The 15,926-nt window shown below is 38.9% G+C and overlaps 2 protein-coding genes across 2 annotated transcripts in view; one reads left to right on the top strand and one right to left on the bottom strand.

Annotated features, from left to right (window-relative positions):
- The window catches only part of MED12L (mediator complex subunit 12L), a 326,616-nt gene that overhangs the window by 154,873 nt on the left and 155,817 nt on the right, over positions 1-15,926 (top strand). The window lies entirely within an intron of this gene.
- GPR87 (G protein-coupled receptor 87) lies at positions 10,682-14,927 on the bottom strand. Its single transcript, XM_077826790.1, has 2 exons — positions 14,858-14,927; positions 10,682-11,718 (listed from the first exon to the last, which is right to left on the bottom strand). Exons 1-2 carry the CDS (start codon positions 14,925-14,927, stop codon positions 10,682-10,684), a joined length of 1,107 nt encoding a protein of 368 aa, XP_077682916.1.

The raw sequence follows: 15,926 nt of genomic DNA, 5'->3' as shown, positions 1-15,926 counted from the left end.
TGAGGAGCCCAGGGAGGGAGACTAGGTCTGGGAGCCAGTGGGAGGGAAAGGAAGAGGCAGATTGAATGTGGAGGCCAGAGGGCAAAATCAGCTGGGCAGGGAGAGTGGGACAGGAATGAAAATCCCGAGGAGTGGAGAGTGGTAATAGGCAGGCCAGGAGACTGGGACAAGGGGCCAGGAGACTGGGACAAGGAGCCAGGGATGAGGAAGAGGCAGCACAGGCAGAAGGTTCAAGTTTAGGGGAAATGGGCAGAGGAGTCTCTGCTCACAACTATATGATCCTATCCAGAGCCTGGAATGGAACTCAGGATTCCTCAGTCTCATCATTCCTCTGCTGTCAACAGATATCTGGCAAAATATTTCATCCCCCTCTAGTGCTGGTCCTCATAAAAGATAACTTACACCTGGAATCAGGTCCTCCATTAGCGCAAGTGGCAGAGGTCAGTGTGATGGAGCTGAAGGTTACAACCCTACTGCTGAAGCATGTGGGTATCAGTATGATTCCGCATGGTGGAATTGTTTTTCACTTTCTATTCTAATAAACTAGGAAATTACACACATGTACATGCATGCTATGTTAAAAGAACATAATTAAGGTTGCGGTCAAGCACTCAAAAAATAGGAAGTGCTAGAATTAAGGCTGCCTGTGCAACCTTAATTCATTCCCTATTCTGGATATACATGATAATGCAGTCTTTAATGATGTGATTGCATGCTTTTTTTCTCCACAGGACACCTGCTTTATTCATTGTACAGGAAGAATGAGGGTTGTGTAGTAAGGGAGCTATTTTCTGTAAGACCAAGAAGTTGGAAGGTATTCAGTGAATGAGACGGACGCTGTGCGTAATAATAAGTACATGGAGGATTTGGGCTCCTATAAGCATTGTATAATGTGGGACAGAAAAACACAAAGACATAAGACATGAAGAGATCACTACAGGAAGGCTTTGTGAAAGAAGATATCTTGGACGAGAGAGACTGGGGTAGATGTACCTGCTTGTCACTGGGAGGCCTTGCAGGTTATTCTAAGTGCTAATGGGTCACATGGAAGATGGTGCAAAGCAGAGATTATATATATCTCTGCTTTGCATCATCTTCATGCGAGAGAGAGAGAGAGAGAGATACATATATAAAATATTAGAACTGTAATTGTTCAGCATAGCTTGGCAGGCAATTTAAACAATATTATGATTATTACTATGCAGACTGTGAAACAAAGGGTACTCCTACTGCATGTTACCTTGTTTATTTCTATCAGTAGATGAGATGTTGAATAAATTAGTCAGTGTGGCTTCTTTTCCTGTTTCTGTTGCAGTCTATGGGCATGAATCTGATCTTTGATGTGGAGCTGAGAAGTATGCTGCTTATCTTGTAAAATCAAGCCCTTGCACTTTTTTTCGGTTATAACTCTTGTTATAGAGTAGTTGAAAGCAGCCATCAAATCCCCCTTCATTCTTCTTTTCCGCAGACTAAACAATCCCAGTTCCCTCAGCCTCTCCTCATAAGTCATGTGTTCCAGTCCCCTAATCATTTTTGTTGCCCTCTGCTGGACTCTTTCCAATTTATCCACATCCTTCTTGTAGTGTGGGGCCCAAAACTGGACACAGTACTCCAGATGAGGCCTCACCAATGTCGAATAGAGGGGAACGTCCCGCGATCTGCTGGCAGTGCCCCTACTTATACATCCCAAAATGCCATTGGCCTTCTTGGAAACAAGGGCACACTGTTGACTCATATCCAGCTTCTCGTCCACTGTAACCCCTAGGTCATTTTCTGCAGAACTGCTGGCTCGCCATTCGGTCCTTAGTCTGTAGCAGTGCACGGGATTCTTCCGTCCTAAGTGCAGGACTCTGCCCTTGTCCTTGTTGAACCTCATCAGATTTCTTTTGGCCCAATCCTCTAACTTGTCTAGGTCCCTCTGTATCCGATCCCTACCATCCAGCGTATCTACCTCTCCTCCCAGTTTAGTGTCATCTGCAAACTTGCTGAGGGTGCAATCCACACCATCCTCCAGATCATTTATGAAGATATTGAACAAAACCGGCCCCAGGACAAACCGTTGGGGCGCTCCACTTGATACCGGCTGCCAGCTAGACATGGAACCATTGATCACTACCCGTTGAGCCCGACAATCTAGCCAAGTTTCTATCCACCTTATAGTCCATTCATCCAGCCCATACTTCTTTAACTTGCTGGCAAGAATACTGTGGGAGACTGTGTCAAAAGCTTTGCTAAAGTCAAGCAACAACACGTCCACTGCTTTCCCCTTATCCACAGAGCCAGTTATCTCATCATAGAAGGCAATTAGATTAGTGAGGCATGACTTGCCCTTGGTGAATCCATGCTGACTGTTTCTGATCACTTTCCTCTCCTCTAAGTGCTTCAGAATTGATGATGTTAAAACATTATAATATAAAGTATTATTTTAAATGTATGTAATATAAATAACACATGAACATAATGAAATTAATATAAAAGTCAAAATGACTTAAACAGTAGTTGAAATGAAACGTTTTGGCATTGTAGAAATGAAATGAGAAAGTTTAAATGAATTGTTTTGACTTTTTCCTGTCAAAAACTTTTCTTAAATAGATAGATATGCTCCCATAAAACTTAGATTTTGCTGAAACTGCATTTTCCTAAGATAAATTTGTTCTGTCAGATTTGTCAAGCAGATGTCATTTCTATATTAAAAAGGTGATTTATTTTTTTTTGTAGAGCAAAGCAAATGCATGGTGGACTATTGCCACCTTCTGATTGTGCAGTTTAAGTGCACTGCCTAAGATACATTTAAACTACCAGCGCTCAGAACACTCAACAATGGGGGCCTGTAATCTCTTGATTTCTGTTTAGATTGGTGATATTTTTGTACAAACTGCTTCTACTCTAACCAATTTGCTTTAATCCACACTGAAATACGTATGATTGGAGAAGAGGAAATTCACAAAAACATTACACAGTTTACTGAACTTGACTCAAACAAGCAGACCCCTTTTGCTCCTTTTAGCGAAATTTAGTTTGACTGCTACTATTTTCCGTTATGATGCTAGCGTTCCATAAAGTTGCATAGTAGCACTCAAAAAAAAAAAAATGAGAGAGAGAGAGAGAGACTTGGGCTACCCTGCCTGTATTGACAGTGTGAAATATTGCTGTTTAAGCAGTTTCACATTTCAGATAGTTACTGAAGTACTCATTACCGTAAACGGTCAGCAGTGATGTTAGTATTCCCTGCCAGGTAGAGCTTGGTGGAGGAAATTTTGAAATTTTCAAATGGAAAAAAGGAACAAGATTTTCGTTGTTAGCTCCACTGCCCAGGGAATTAATTACTACTGCTGTTTTTTTTGTTTTGTTTTTTGTTTTTTACTTAGGGCTTGTCTTCACTACCATGCTAAATCAGCACTGCCGCCATCGATGTAGCAGTGCCGATTTAGTGCGTCTGCTGAAGACGCATTACGTCGATGGGAGAGCACCCTCCTGTTGACATAATTACTCCACCTCAATGAGAAGTTGAAGCTATGCCAGCAGGAGAACGTCTCCCTCCAACACAATGTAGTGTATACACCACTTTATATCACTCAGGGGGTGTTTTTTTCACACCCCTAGTGACTCAACTTATGTCAGTTTAAACAGTAGTGTAGACAAGGCCTTCAACTGGGAATACCATGAACTAGTAACGAAAGGCATGTTGGTCTGGTGGATTAAGTACATAAGAGTCGGTAACTTCTTAACTCTAATGCCAGGTCTGCTGCTGACTGTGTGTGCTCACAGATAAGGTTATCAGTATCACTGTGTTGGTTTGATCATTTGTAAAATGAGAATTAAGCAATTTAGAAAAGAAAAAAAGATATAAAGTACCATGTCCAAACCAAAATCCATCCAACAGTTGTTTCTGCATTACAGAACAGACGTCATGATAAAAGTCAATTCATTTGAAAAGAAGAATGATCCCGTTTTTCAAAACCTGTTATGCTGTCTGTCACCTGGAGTTGTAATAGCCAAATATCGTCAAACTTGCTTGATTTTCTTCATTGTCAGGGGGAAAAAAGAGGGAATGTGACACAGACACATCGGCATTACCATACTGGATCAGATCATTGCTTCATTATATCTAGTATTGTATCTCTGATAGTAGCCAGATGCTTCAGAGGAAGATGCAAGAAACCCTGTAGTGAACAACTGTGTCCTCAAAGAAGAACGTTTCTTCCTAATCAAAGTTAGTGGTTGACTTTTCAGCTGAAGGTGAGGCTTTATATCCTGTCTAAATGCCAGAGCTCTGATTGGGTTAGTAAACAGTGGTACAGCATTCTGGCACCTTTTTCATGCTGGCTTCTTGTTCTCCAGAACCTAAGCTTTTTTTTTTTTTTTTGGTATGTCTCTAGATATTTGCTGAGAGAATGTGTGTGCAAAAATGTGTTCTGATATCAGTGATTTAGTGATCTCTGCCTGCATTTGCAGAACCTGGAACAATATCTCTGAGAGGTGCACTGTTCATCTCCATGGGTACTAACTCATCTCCTCAATGATAATACATTAAATGTCCACACTGTTAATTATATCACTGCGCATAAGCCTATAGGAAAGGAGGAGGATCAAATTATAGATATTTGCACAATGTACTGTGATTAATGCCTCATTTCAGCATTATAAGTGAGTGGGCTTAGGAGGTACCACTTGTGATCTTCCCCACAATAAACAAACAAAAAAAACCAATGCCAAGTTACCTAGCAGAGCATCTGAACCCTGCAAGGGAGAGATAATATCAAGAAGCCCAAAGGAGCGTACAAGCCTCATTGAGACAAAGCCAAGTAGTAGCCCAGCAGATCCCGTGTGTATTCAGACCACACGAAGTCTGAGTCCAGACATCATATGTGATTGCATTTGGAACATCTGCTCTTAGTACTGTGGGAAGCATCTCTTATAAGTAAAGTTTGGAAGAGTACAGCTGTGTTTGATTTTCCATTTTGACTCCTAACTGTAAAACTCTGGGTGTTCTCATTATCTGTACAAATGTTTAATATGTTTTGAATTCTTCTAAGCTTTTGACTTCAGTCATGTCGTGACAATGAGTTCCATAGGCATTTTAATAAAAAATATTTCCTTTTATTACTTCTAAATTGCTTTTCAGTTCCTTTGAATGCTCCCTTGTCCTGTATCATGAGAGAAGACTACCCAATTTACTTTCCCAGTACCATAATTTTGTATAAGTCTGTCAGGTCCCATTTAATTAGTCTCCTCACTAATGTAACATTTCTGATCTTCCCTCCCCTCCCCTCTAATAATTTGTGTTGCTTATCTTTGAACTCCTATTTCTGCCGTACCATGACCAGAACTGAACAAGGGTGAGGGTATTCCAGGAGTTTAAGTGATGACATAATATTTTCAGTATTATTTTCTATCCTATTATTTATACTTCTGAATATTTTGTTTACCTTTCGAATGCTTCTGCACATTAAGATGTTTACATTGAACTTTCCATAATGACCTGTAGGTTTCTTTGCGTGATTAGTTAATTTAGTTTTCCTGGATATGAATAGTTCAAATTATTTCTTACAACCTTACATCTTTTTTTTATTTTGTTTTACTTATCAGTACTGAATTTCACCTGCCAGTGTGTACAGCCCCTGAGGGTAGGCTTATCAGGTACTTCTGAAGGTCCACACTATTTAGTCTGTTCTTGATGAGCCAAAGTAACTTTGTGTCTATTTGACTTTTTCTAGATAATTGATGAATGTGTTATATGGTATTTATTGACTTGAGTAAAGTATTCAGCATCATTCCATATGGTATGGTATTCTTCCTGAGAAACTGAGTTTGGACAGAATTGCTTGAAGATGGATAATACAGTTGTCTAAACAAATAAAAAGCAAGTTAATTTAATGACATGATATGCTATCATCATGATATGGGATATCGAGTAATGCTGTGAATGTCAAGCATTTTTTTAAAAGCATAGAAAATGAACACATATCTAACTAATTAGAATGGTGGGGAATACATGGGAAAGACAGAGAACACGTTAGAGGAAAATAAAAATGCAGCATGGACTTGATAAACTAGGGAAATGGGATTTGAGATCAATAAAATGAGATTCATGAAGGACAAATGCAGCATTATTCATCTGAGGAGGATGAAACAATTGCACAAATTTAGAATGGTAGCATACTGGCTAGTGTTAGAGAGAACTAAAAAATCATAGAATCATAGACTTTACGGTCAGAAGGGACCATTATGATCATCTAGTCTGACCTCCTCTACAGTGCAGGCCACAGAATCTTACCCACCCACTCCTGCAATAAACCTCTCACCTATGTCTGAGCTATTGAAGTCCTTAAATCGTGGTTTAGAGACTTCAAGGTGCAGAGAATCCTCCAGCAAGTGACCCGTGCCCCACTCTGCAAAGGAAGGCGAAAAACCACCAGGGCCTCTGCCAATCTGCCCTGGAGGAAAATTCCTTCCCGACTCCAAATACAGCGATCAGCTAAACCCTGAGCATGTGGGCAACACTCACCAGCCAGACACCCAGGAAAGAATTCTCTGTAGTAACTCAGATCCCACCCCATCTAACATCCCATCACAGGCCTTTGGGCATATCTACCGCTAATAGTCGAAGATCAATTAATTGCCAAAATTAGGCTATCCCATCATGTCATCTCCTCCATAAACTTATCAAGCTTAGTCTTGAAGCCAGAATTGTCTTTTGCCCCCACTGCTCCCCTTGGAAGGCTGTTCCAGAACTTCACTCCTCTGATGGTTAGAAACCTTCATCTAATTTCAAGTCTAAACTTCCCGATGGCCAGTTTATATCCATTTGTTCTTGTGTCTACATTGGTACTGAGCTTAAATAATTCCTCTCCCTCCCTGGTATTTATCTCTCTGATATATTTATAGAGAGCAATCATATCTCCCCTCAGCCTTCTTTTAGTTAGGCTAAACAAGCCAAGCTCTTTGAGTCTCCTTTCATAAGACAGGTTTTCCATTCCTCGGATCATCCTAGTAGCCCTCCTCTGTACCTGTTCCAGTTTGAATTCATCCTTCTTAAACATGGGAGACCAGAACTGCACACAATATTCCAGATGAGGTTTCACCAGTGACTTGTATAACGGTACTTAACACCTCCTTGTCTCTATTGGAAATACCTCTCCTGATGCATCCCAAGACCGCATTAGCTTTTTTCATGGCGATAGTCATCCTGTGATCAACCAATACTCTGAGGTCGTTCTCCTCCTCTGTTACTTCACAGTGATGCGTCCCCAATTTATAACAGAAACTCTTGTTGTTAATCTCTAAAATTTAGGATTATGATGAGTTGTATTTCAAAATTTAACACTGATAAAATGAGAAGATTCACATAAGAGCAAAAACTAATCATGACCTTTGAGGAGAGATTAAAGAAAATTTAATTTCTATAGCCTGCAGAAAAGAGAGAGATTTATGAAGGTCTTTGAGTATGTACAAGTAGTTCACAAAAGAAGTGTGCATGTGGTGAGGAGTCCGGGGAGGATTATTTTCAGTAATCAGCAGATATGGAACAGGAAGAAAAATTTTATGTTGAATAGAAAGAAATTTGTAGATAATGAAACAAGTTTTCAAGGGAGGCATGGAATACTTAACAAATAACTGTCAAGATACTGAGGAAAAAATGAATACTGACCAAAGGACGAGGATCTAGATATGAAGCCTCATCCATAGCTTTATAACTATGTCTGTGTGCTTTCTAAATTCCAAAATTTCTCTCATTTAAAAAACCCAAGCCCCCATTTTAAATTTTCCATTCATTCTTTACAGAGCTCATTTTATCTATGCATATATGTGTTCCCCCTATTCCAAATTTGCTTCTTCTCTGGCCACAAAGTAAACTTAAGATTATGTGTTTTGTCTCATCGGGATTATTGATTTTTACACAGCCTCTTTATCATACTCTATCTCTCAGTGCTAAAATGGCACGAACAATTTAAACATACAGGAAAAATGCAAGAGAAGCTTATAAATCAGCATATCAATAGTGTAGAAAATATATGATAAAGGACAAATTATGCTGTATTATTGTTAGCCACAATATAACCCTCATTTAAGAATGTGTCTGTGAGCATTTTTTCCCAATATGCAATATAGTAATTCCTTATTACTCACTTATAACTCTGAGATGAATTGTGTACTTACCCTTTTCTAATTATTTCAAATTGTTAATCGGTAGGTAAGATCACTGCTATTTTGACTACATTTTAAAAGTAGCTCATAGTACTTAGTCTGGGGATAATCTGTTAGTCAATATGTGTCATGTGGCTAAAACCCTGTACGTTGCTTTGAAAATGTACCATTGAAAGCTTTACTTTAGAATGTGGACCATCTGAATTAAATGATGGACTGACCAGTTCACAAACATAAGGCTTGTCAGTGTCCATTCAAGGTAAAAAGTGCTGGCTCACAAAGTTTGCCTAGGGTTCAATTTAAAAGAATTCCCCACATATTCTTCATTCATCTGGAATAATTCATTAGTTAGCACCCTTCATTTTGGCACACTCTGATACACTAATTGATGCTCTGTGCAGCTTCCCTCCCCCATTCCCCACCAATTATGTCAGTTCTTTCTTTACTCATCCACTGTTATGCTATTCTGGATCACCTCTATTTCACAGTTTGGAGTAATAGCCCCTGTGAAGGGACAATATGTGTATCCCATGGCACAGAGGGCATTGTGGGAGCTCTTCTCCAAAAAGTGAATTTCACCTGCTTGCATACACAATATTATATTTTGCCCTAGCTTAAAACTTCTAGAGCTTGAAATGCATGTGTGAGTGAGCATATATCTAGACCCTTGTATGCTGAAATAGACACTATACTCATTTTACAAGACAAAAGTATAGGAAAGAAGAGAGTGCCTCTTTTTCTGTGAATGATTTGAAATTTTAGGGTTCCATCATACATTTGCTGATATGCTGTAGCTCTCATTGTCATCACTGGGGGTTAAGTTGCTCAGCACCTCACAGGAGCAGTTTCTTAAGTTTTTGTTCATGTTGTACTTATGCACGCATAAGGTAACGGTATGCAACCTTTTTGTTTCCTGTTCAAATGTTCATATATCGATTTTCAGTAGACGCGATTGTTTCAGATGAATCTTTTCTTTTGCCAACCATGACTTCTTTATTGTGCTTTTCTCACTAAAGTCTGGGGGATGGGTCTGGGGAGAACTGGAGAAATTAATTTTTTTTTTGTATTTCATTCTCTTTTCTAAAGTCTATTACTATAATCTTTCCTTATTTTAAAAAAAAACCACAGACACAGAATTAAGTTAGGTCATCCATCTGAAATCCATAAATCAAGGTGAAATGAAAAGCTCTGTTTGTTTGATGCAGATGGTAGGTTTGAGTCTAGATGATACTGTGATTGGCACTTTATACATCTTGGAGAGCTAGATATATTGAAAATAGAAAAAGGTGTCTCCACTAGATGGTGCTGTGTAACTTGTCTACTTTTATAGTAAGCAGAATCTGTTGCTGAGCCTCTCATCCATTAAAAATTAGTCCTATACCTCTTGCACTCATAACGAACTTTCTTAGCTCTGAGCTGAAGTTCTTACAGTCTTCTTTCGTGTGTCATACAATATAGCAGTGTGTCTAGCAAAGAGGGAAGTATAATACTTTTAGTTTTATTTCATTGTATGATTATTTGATCTGAGGCATTTAAAAATTAAAAAAATAAAAGCTGGAGGCAGGAATTACACCTAGGGTATTGCACACCAGCACAGGAATTAGTTTCCAGCAAGATAAAACCATCCCCTCCCTATAGCTATTTCCCTTCTAGTTGGCTAAAAAGAATTTGACTCCTCAGCTGTACTTCAGGGGCAAAATGCTGTACTGTATTGTTTGATGAAAATACAACATATGGAGCCTCTTGCCTGTCACCCCAGAATCCAGGCCTGATACTTTCCTATCATCATTTTAAGATCTCAGATAGTAATGTACTTGCTGGTCCTCTATCCCCCAGATGTGCCCGGGGCGTGCTCCTAGTCCAGCCATCAGACATATGTGCAGGCAGCCAAGATGGTGCACATTCTGCTCTGTTTCTGAGCTGCTATAAGGAACATATTGCCTCTAATCCCACTGACCCAGTACTAGTAGTGAGAGCTGTGAATTCTCTGCTGCCCACCCTCTTGCACCTCCCTTTAACTGGGTTAGGGTACAATGTTGCCTTTAGTGTCCTTGCTCGTTTCTACAGAGAAATAGTGCCGAGTATAGGCAGGGATTCAATGAGAATAAAGACTGATATTAAACTTTTTCCTTCCAATTTTTGTTAAGTGGGATAGTCAATGGAGCTAATTAAACTTCAAGCCAGACGGAATAATACCACCTATGGATTAGTGAGATTGCTCTTAGTCAGTAATTTAAGGTAGATAAATGCTGCTGCTTTCTGGTGGCCTAAAGAACTTCTACCTGGTGAATATTGGAGAGTCTGCTATCCTGGTCTTTCAGTGTAATTTTTTTTTTTAAATTAAGGATAGCTATTAGAAAGTTGAAGTGAATAAGAAGTAAACAGCTGGTTATTACTAAATTAATATGCATATTCAGATTTTGTTCGGCTAAATGTATGTCAAGCACACAAATAATCAAAAGAGTTATTTTATTATTTACATGCTTTACAAATATATTCTTGCAAATGAACAAAAGTCTCTGTGAGGATGACCTCACACATCCGTGTATTCATGATATATGCGCACTTCTGATCTTCTGATGCTTTGAAGTGACCTGATACTTTCACTCCTGGTTCGCATATTTGATTTCTTGAACAGCCTTCGTGAAAATGATCTACACATGAAAAAGTAGATGATTGGATCCAGACATACATTACATGCAGACAGGAAAAGTGTCATTTCCTTGCAGTAGTACAGAATTTTATGTGCTGAATCATCTAAAAGTTTATCTATGTGGCTAAAAGTAAAGGGTATTCTACACAAATGATACGGGAGAAAGCATGTGAAAAATACAGCTACAACAACTCTTATGCTTTGGTTGTGTTTTCGTTTTCTGCTTGATGAGCTAATAAATTGTTTGCTTGATTTGTATATGTACCTGGATATAGCAATGTAACAACCTATTAGTACTATAAGCACTGCTACAAACATACAGGTATTGATATAAATGACTGCTTCATGCCATTTTACTCCCAAGGGAGTTTTAAGTTTTATGCAATCATCTATATTTTTCCTTGTTGGATATTCATTGGTAAGAATCAAATTTGGTAAGGCTAGAAAAGCCATAACAACCCAAACACATGCAGACAAAATCTTGGTGAAAGTAATACTGTACATCCTGGAATCCCCAAATGGCTTTACCACTTTCAGATATCGGTCAATGCTAATGAGTCCAAGAAATACAATTGTAGTATACATGTTTGCATAAAACAAAACTGTGGAATATCGGCATAGAAAAAAGTTGAAGTGCCATGGTCCCAGTCTTGAGTCTTGAATTATTTTAAATGGAAATGTCAGTGTCATTAGGAGGTCTGCAACCACAATGTTTTTGAGGTAAAAGATAAAACTTGTTTTGTTTCTGATGTGGAAGAAAATCCATACCGCTAGACCATTCAGTAAGATGCTTGCTAGGAATATGATGAGGTAAAGCACTGGCAAAACAATGGTTGTAAATTCATTTTGTGTGGAGTTCCCAAGTAGACCTGTTGTGGAATTAGTTGAAATAATGTCGTCTTGGCCCAGATGATAATCTATAGGAATGATGGAAAGAAATAATGTAAGTGTGTTTTGACAGTTTGTACAAATGATTGTAGCAGCTGTTCTCCAAGGCTTGTCATGTTGTTGTCTTCGGCTGAGCCCAAATGATTCTCAGATTAACCAGTTTAGAAAACCTGAACTTCTTTAATACAATATCCTTTATTATATATTTTAAAATAAAAGCATATAGCACTTGTTAGGCACAATAAATCAGAATACTGTAGGCATTGGTTGTTCCATGCTGCTGGAACATAAAGACAGTTCTGAAATTTAATTGATAGAAAAAACCTATGAATATGGCTAAAGCTGATCATACATTTTGACTTTCTCCTTTGATTGGTAACTGTAATACTTACTTCAGTCTTTAAAGCATGTTACAAAAATTGCTACATCTCAGTTACTGCATTATGGGGTAGGGATCCCACACATCCCCAGTAATAATCCTACATTTACAGTTGAAGAAACGGAGGCAGAAAGGTTAAGGAAGCTGCTCAGAAGAAGGAGGTCTGCTGAGCTTGGCACAGTGTGCCTCACTGTCTTGTGAGGTTGGGGGCAGGTGGAGCTCTGAAAGATCAGCTTGTAGCCAGGCTATCCATTTTATCAAGAATACACTGTTACACTACTGCTTTTTCAAGCATGGAAGAGGGCTTGGTGCTACAGCCCTGGCCATATGGAGGTGTGATATGTATTTCTATGCACTGAGCAGTTGAGGCTGGCACACCTGCCACGCAAGCATGGGTTGTACTGTCACAATGGCATTGGAACAGTTTTTATAGTGGAGTGCTAAAAGCCATTGAACAAACTGTATACGATGGAAACCACTTCAAGCCAGGGGGTGCTGCTGCACCCCCAGCACCCCTAGTTCCAGCACCCCTGTACTGTCCATGATTTTTCTCCTTTGCATCCTGCAAGGGCTTGTAGGATCGAGTCCTAAGAGATTTGCCTGGGCCACTAAGGATACCGGTGTGAGGTGCTGAAATTGGAATGGGTGGGGTGGGGGGGGGCGTCTCTCTTCCCTGTCAAGTGCTCCCATTTTGCTTCTCACTGCTGTACTACTTTTATTTATTTTTAATAGCAGGCCAAATGAAATGTACTGAAAGCATCATGCTTTAAACAAATCTATTTTGTATAAACTAAATGCATGGAGGAATTTCTCAAGACAACGTGCCTGATACTTCAAGCTTTCATCCCTTGCAGCTGAGCTACTACAGCAAATGGTTTTTGTGATAGCTTAGGAAAACTTCCTCCATTGCCCTGTTGTCAAAAATCTCAGGAGAGTTCTCATATAAGAAGTATAGTAATTGAACTTCTGTTACTCCTAGGATAATTTCTGAAGAAAATGTGCATTTGCAATCACTTCATTAAATTCTGCTGTAAAGTAAAAAAAGAAGCAGGATGTACACATGCGTATGAAACTTTTTTTTTATATATATAACTTTGCGTTGGCGTTTGTAGCTAAGAAATCTATGGTGGTCGTTATTAAACCACAGTGTACTGTTACATTTAAAGATACGTTCCCAGCTCAAAATTCCTGCTAAGGCGAGTTTATGTGTCTCTTCAATTAATTTTTTGTGGGGTAACTGAGTACCCTGAGGCATGAAATGGGGAATAAACGGTGTGCTGTCTTTCAGGTTGAAAATATCTTTCTGTGCTTTGAATAGAACATGCTTTGTGTTGGGTCACTTGGAAGAGAGAGGATAGTCTCTGCCTGAGCAGTAATGTGCTAGGATTTAAGCCTGAATGGAAGAATACACTGACATCGCATGATCCTTTTGGGTACTTCAGTTGCACAGGAGAGCCAGTCTCTTCCGTGCTGCACCCATGTCTTGCAGGGCTCAGCTAGGACAGTGTGAGAATGGGTGGTTTCTGTTGGCACAAGATTTACATTAGATGTGCAAGGCCGTAGAATTTGTGGGTGGAATGATGGCTTGGCACCCATATAAAAGGCCTTGTGATCTACTAGGGAAATAAACAAGATATTTGGGTGGAATCACCCAGCTAACAGGTTTGTTCTCAGCTGCAAGGACTCTCTGCCTGCAGATATAGATGTGGTATCTTGTTTAATGAAATTGTGACCTATTTTTGCTATTATATTCTAATCAAACACTTCTGCATAGCATTTTAAATCTCCAAAATACTGTACTAGCATTTGTTAATCAAAACAGTACTCCTGTCAGACTGATTAGGGGCATTATTATTTCCATTTAACTGATGGAAAGAGATTGAGATACAGAAGGTACAATTCTTTATTGTACTCACTGGCTCAGAGGCCATAAATGCAGTGGAGTCAATCACTGGGAAATTCTTCTGTTGTAAAGGGAGTAAGGTCCATAAGTGTAGCACAGTGGACACACCAGGACCGCCATCCTCATAAAAAATAAGTGAGACCATCTCTCTGCTCTGGCTGTTCCTGGCTGCTGGAATAGTCCATAGGGCCATAGACAACCAGACACATGCCAAAGCAGCCCTCTGGAGGTCAAAGCAGCCGCTTGCCAGCATCTGAATAGAGTGGCTTTATGCCACTTCTGTTGCTTACCTGCATCTGCTCTGAGCAGAACTAGAAATGAGTCAAGAGGGGTTAAGTGCCGGAGGCCATACATAGATGAAGTGGCGAAGTGCAGTCCCTTCACCTATCTGTGCCTATTATTTTGACCAGCAACACGACATTTTAAAGAATTGTAATGCTGCTTTTCAATTAAAAGGTAGAAGGAAAATTAAGTATTTGTAGGGATAGTACTGTACATTTATGACCTGAAATACTTTTTTTGTGAAATAGATTGTACAGTATTCTGAGCGAGAACATAAATGAATGGCAGATAGCCCATAAGGAAAAGTGGCAAATCTAATAGACTTTTTTTGAGCATTCAGCAAATTAATTAAGGTGGACTCTAACTGTACAGAGGAATATTTAATATCAATCTATTAAAATTAATAATTATGGACCAGGTCACGTTAAGTTACTGATTGATCTTAGCTCCCTTTGACTCCAAGGAGAGCTGAGTGCTCAGCATCTCACAGGATTAGGTCCTATGTTTTACAGTGCGGATATCATGGCTTACGTAGGTGTGTAAAGATTTAGTTGACGCAACCTGTGCAAGTGCAGTATAATCAGAATTTATCTGTAATACTTACCAATACACTGGGAGTGCACTGTTGATCTTAATTTTAGCTTCTCTTTTGGCTCTTTGTCATAGCAGAACATTGTCTTTTATTTAAAATAATTTATTCACCCAGAATTGGGAAGGTGAGAATTCTGTTTGGCCCTTATTAAATTGCTAAATATGAAACTCGGTTTACTTAAATTCACAAAGCAAAAAATTATTGTAGTGGATTTTAATGTTTCGCATATAAATATTTGTGATCCGACGTCTAACATCAATTCTGTAATTGTTAATAATTTATCTAAATGTTTCTTTTTAAAAATAATGGCAAATAATATTGTTTAAAATTGCCTCTACCTTGAACTTCTGTGGTGTTTTAAATCAGATTGGAAATCCATTGAGGAAATGTCTGGCAAAATTTTGATGGTCTTTTTTTAAAGGACTTATTTTTTAAAAATATTGCTCTTGATAGTAACTATTTCACAAATAGGGAACACTATAAACGTTTCTCAGTTAACTCCAAATTTCGAGAATTCTTTCAAATTTACCTGATATTTTTCCATATGACAAGTTGAACCCCATTATTTTTGTTGCTGTTGATTTTCAACCGAAATACTTTTCACGAGACACAGGGTTCATGGGCCTTGGACTCAGCCGGGGCTGTACCAGCTTTAACTTCTGAAAAATATAGGAAATAAAAAATAATTAAAAATAAACAGAAGTTTTTGTGCAACAGCAGCGTCTTCCAGCATTTGAGAAACAAAACTGATCAGGGAACACAGACAGCTGGTTGTCTGAGCAGTGGTTCTATTCTTCCACTTAAGTATTCCCTAATTCTTTACTCCTGTGTTCTCTCACTACACCTAAGCAACTTTTAAAGTATTGAACATCAGCATGGATTGGTGAACAGACATATGCTAATATTAAAACATAACTGCCTCACTTTGCTGAGTCTGTTGTCCTAACTACTGAAATGCCCTTGGTTGCTACTTCAACAATTGTTTTCTTTCCTTATGAGCTGCGCTTGCAATGGACAGCTTCTGCCTTGATGAAGAACCTTGGCTTTATGCTCATCCCTTGTTGGATGAATACATGCTTAA

This window comes from Eretmochelys imbricata, chromosome 9 (genome assembly GCF_965152235.1).
Source record: "Eretmochelys imbricata isolate rEreImb1 chromosome 9, rEreImb1.hap1, whole genome shotgun sequence".
Classification (NCBI taxonomy): Eukaryota; Metazoa; Chordata; order Testudines; family Cheloniidae; genus Eretmochelys; species Eretmochelys imbricata.
The sequence above is the reverse complement of the archived record's forward strand: the minus strand, read 5'-3'. Positions and strand labels throughout refer to the sequence as shown.

Bases quoted from the DNA above. Each gene is read 5' to 3' on its own strand.
- GPR87 (XM_077826790.1), bottom strand. From the start codon at position 14,927: ATGTTCTGCTATGACAAAGAGCCAAAAGAGAAGCTAAAATTAAGATCA. The intron at 11,719-14,857 runs GTAAGTATTACA...TCATTCCTATAG, and splicing joins AGTGCACTCCCAGTGTATTG to ATTATCATCTGGGCCAAGAC.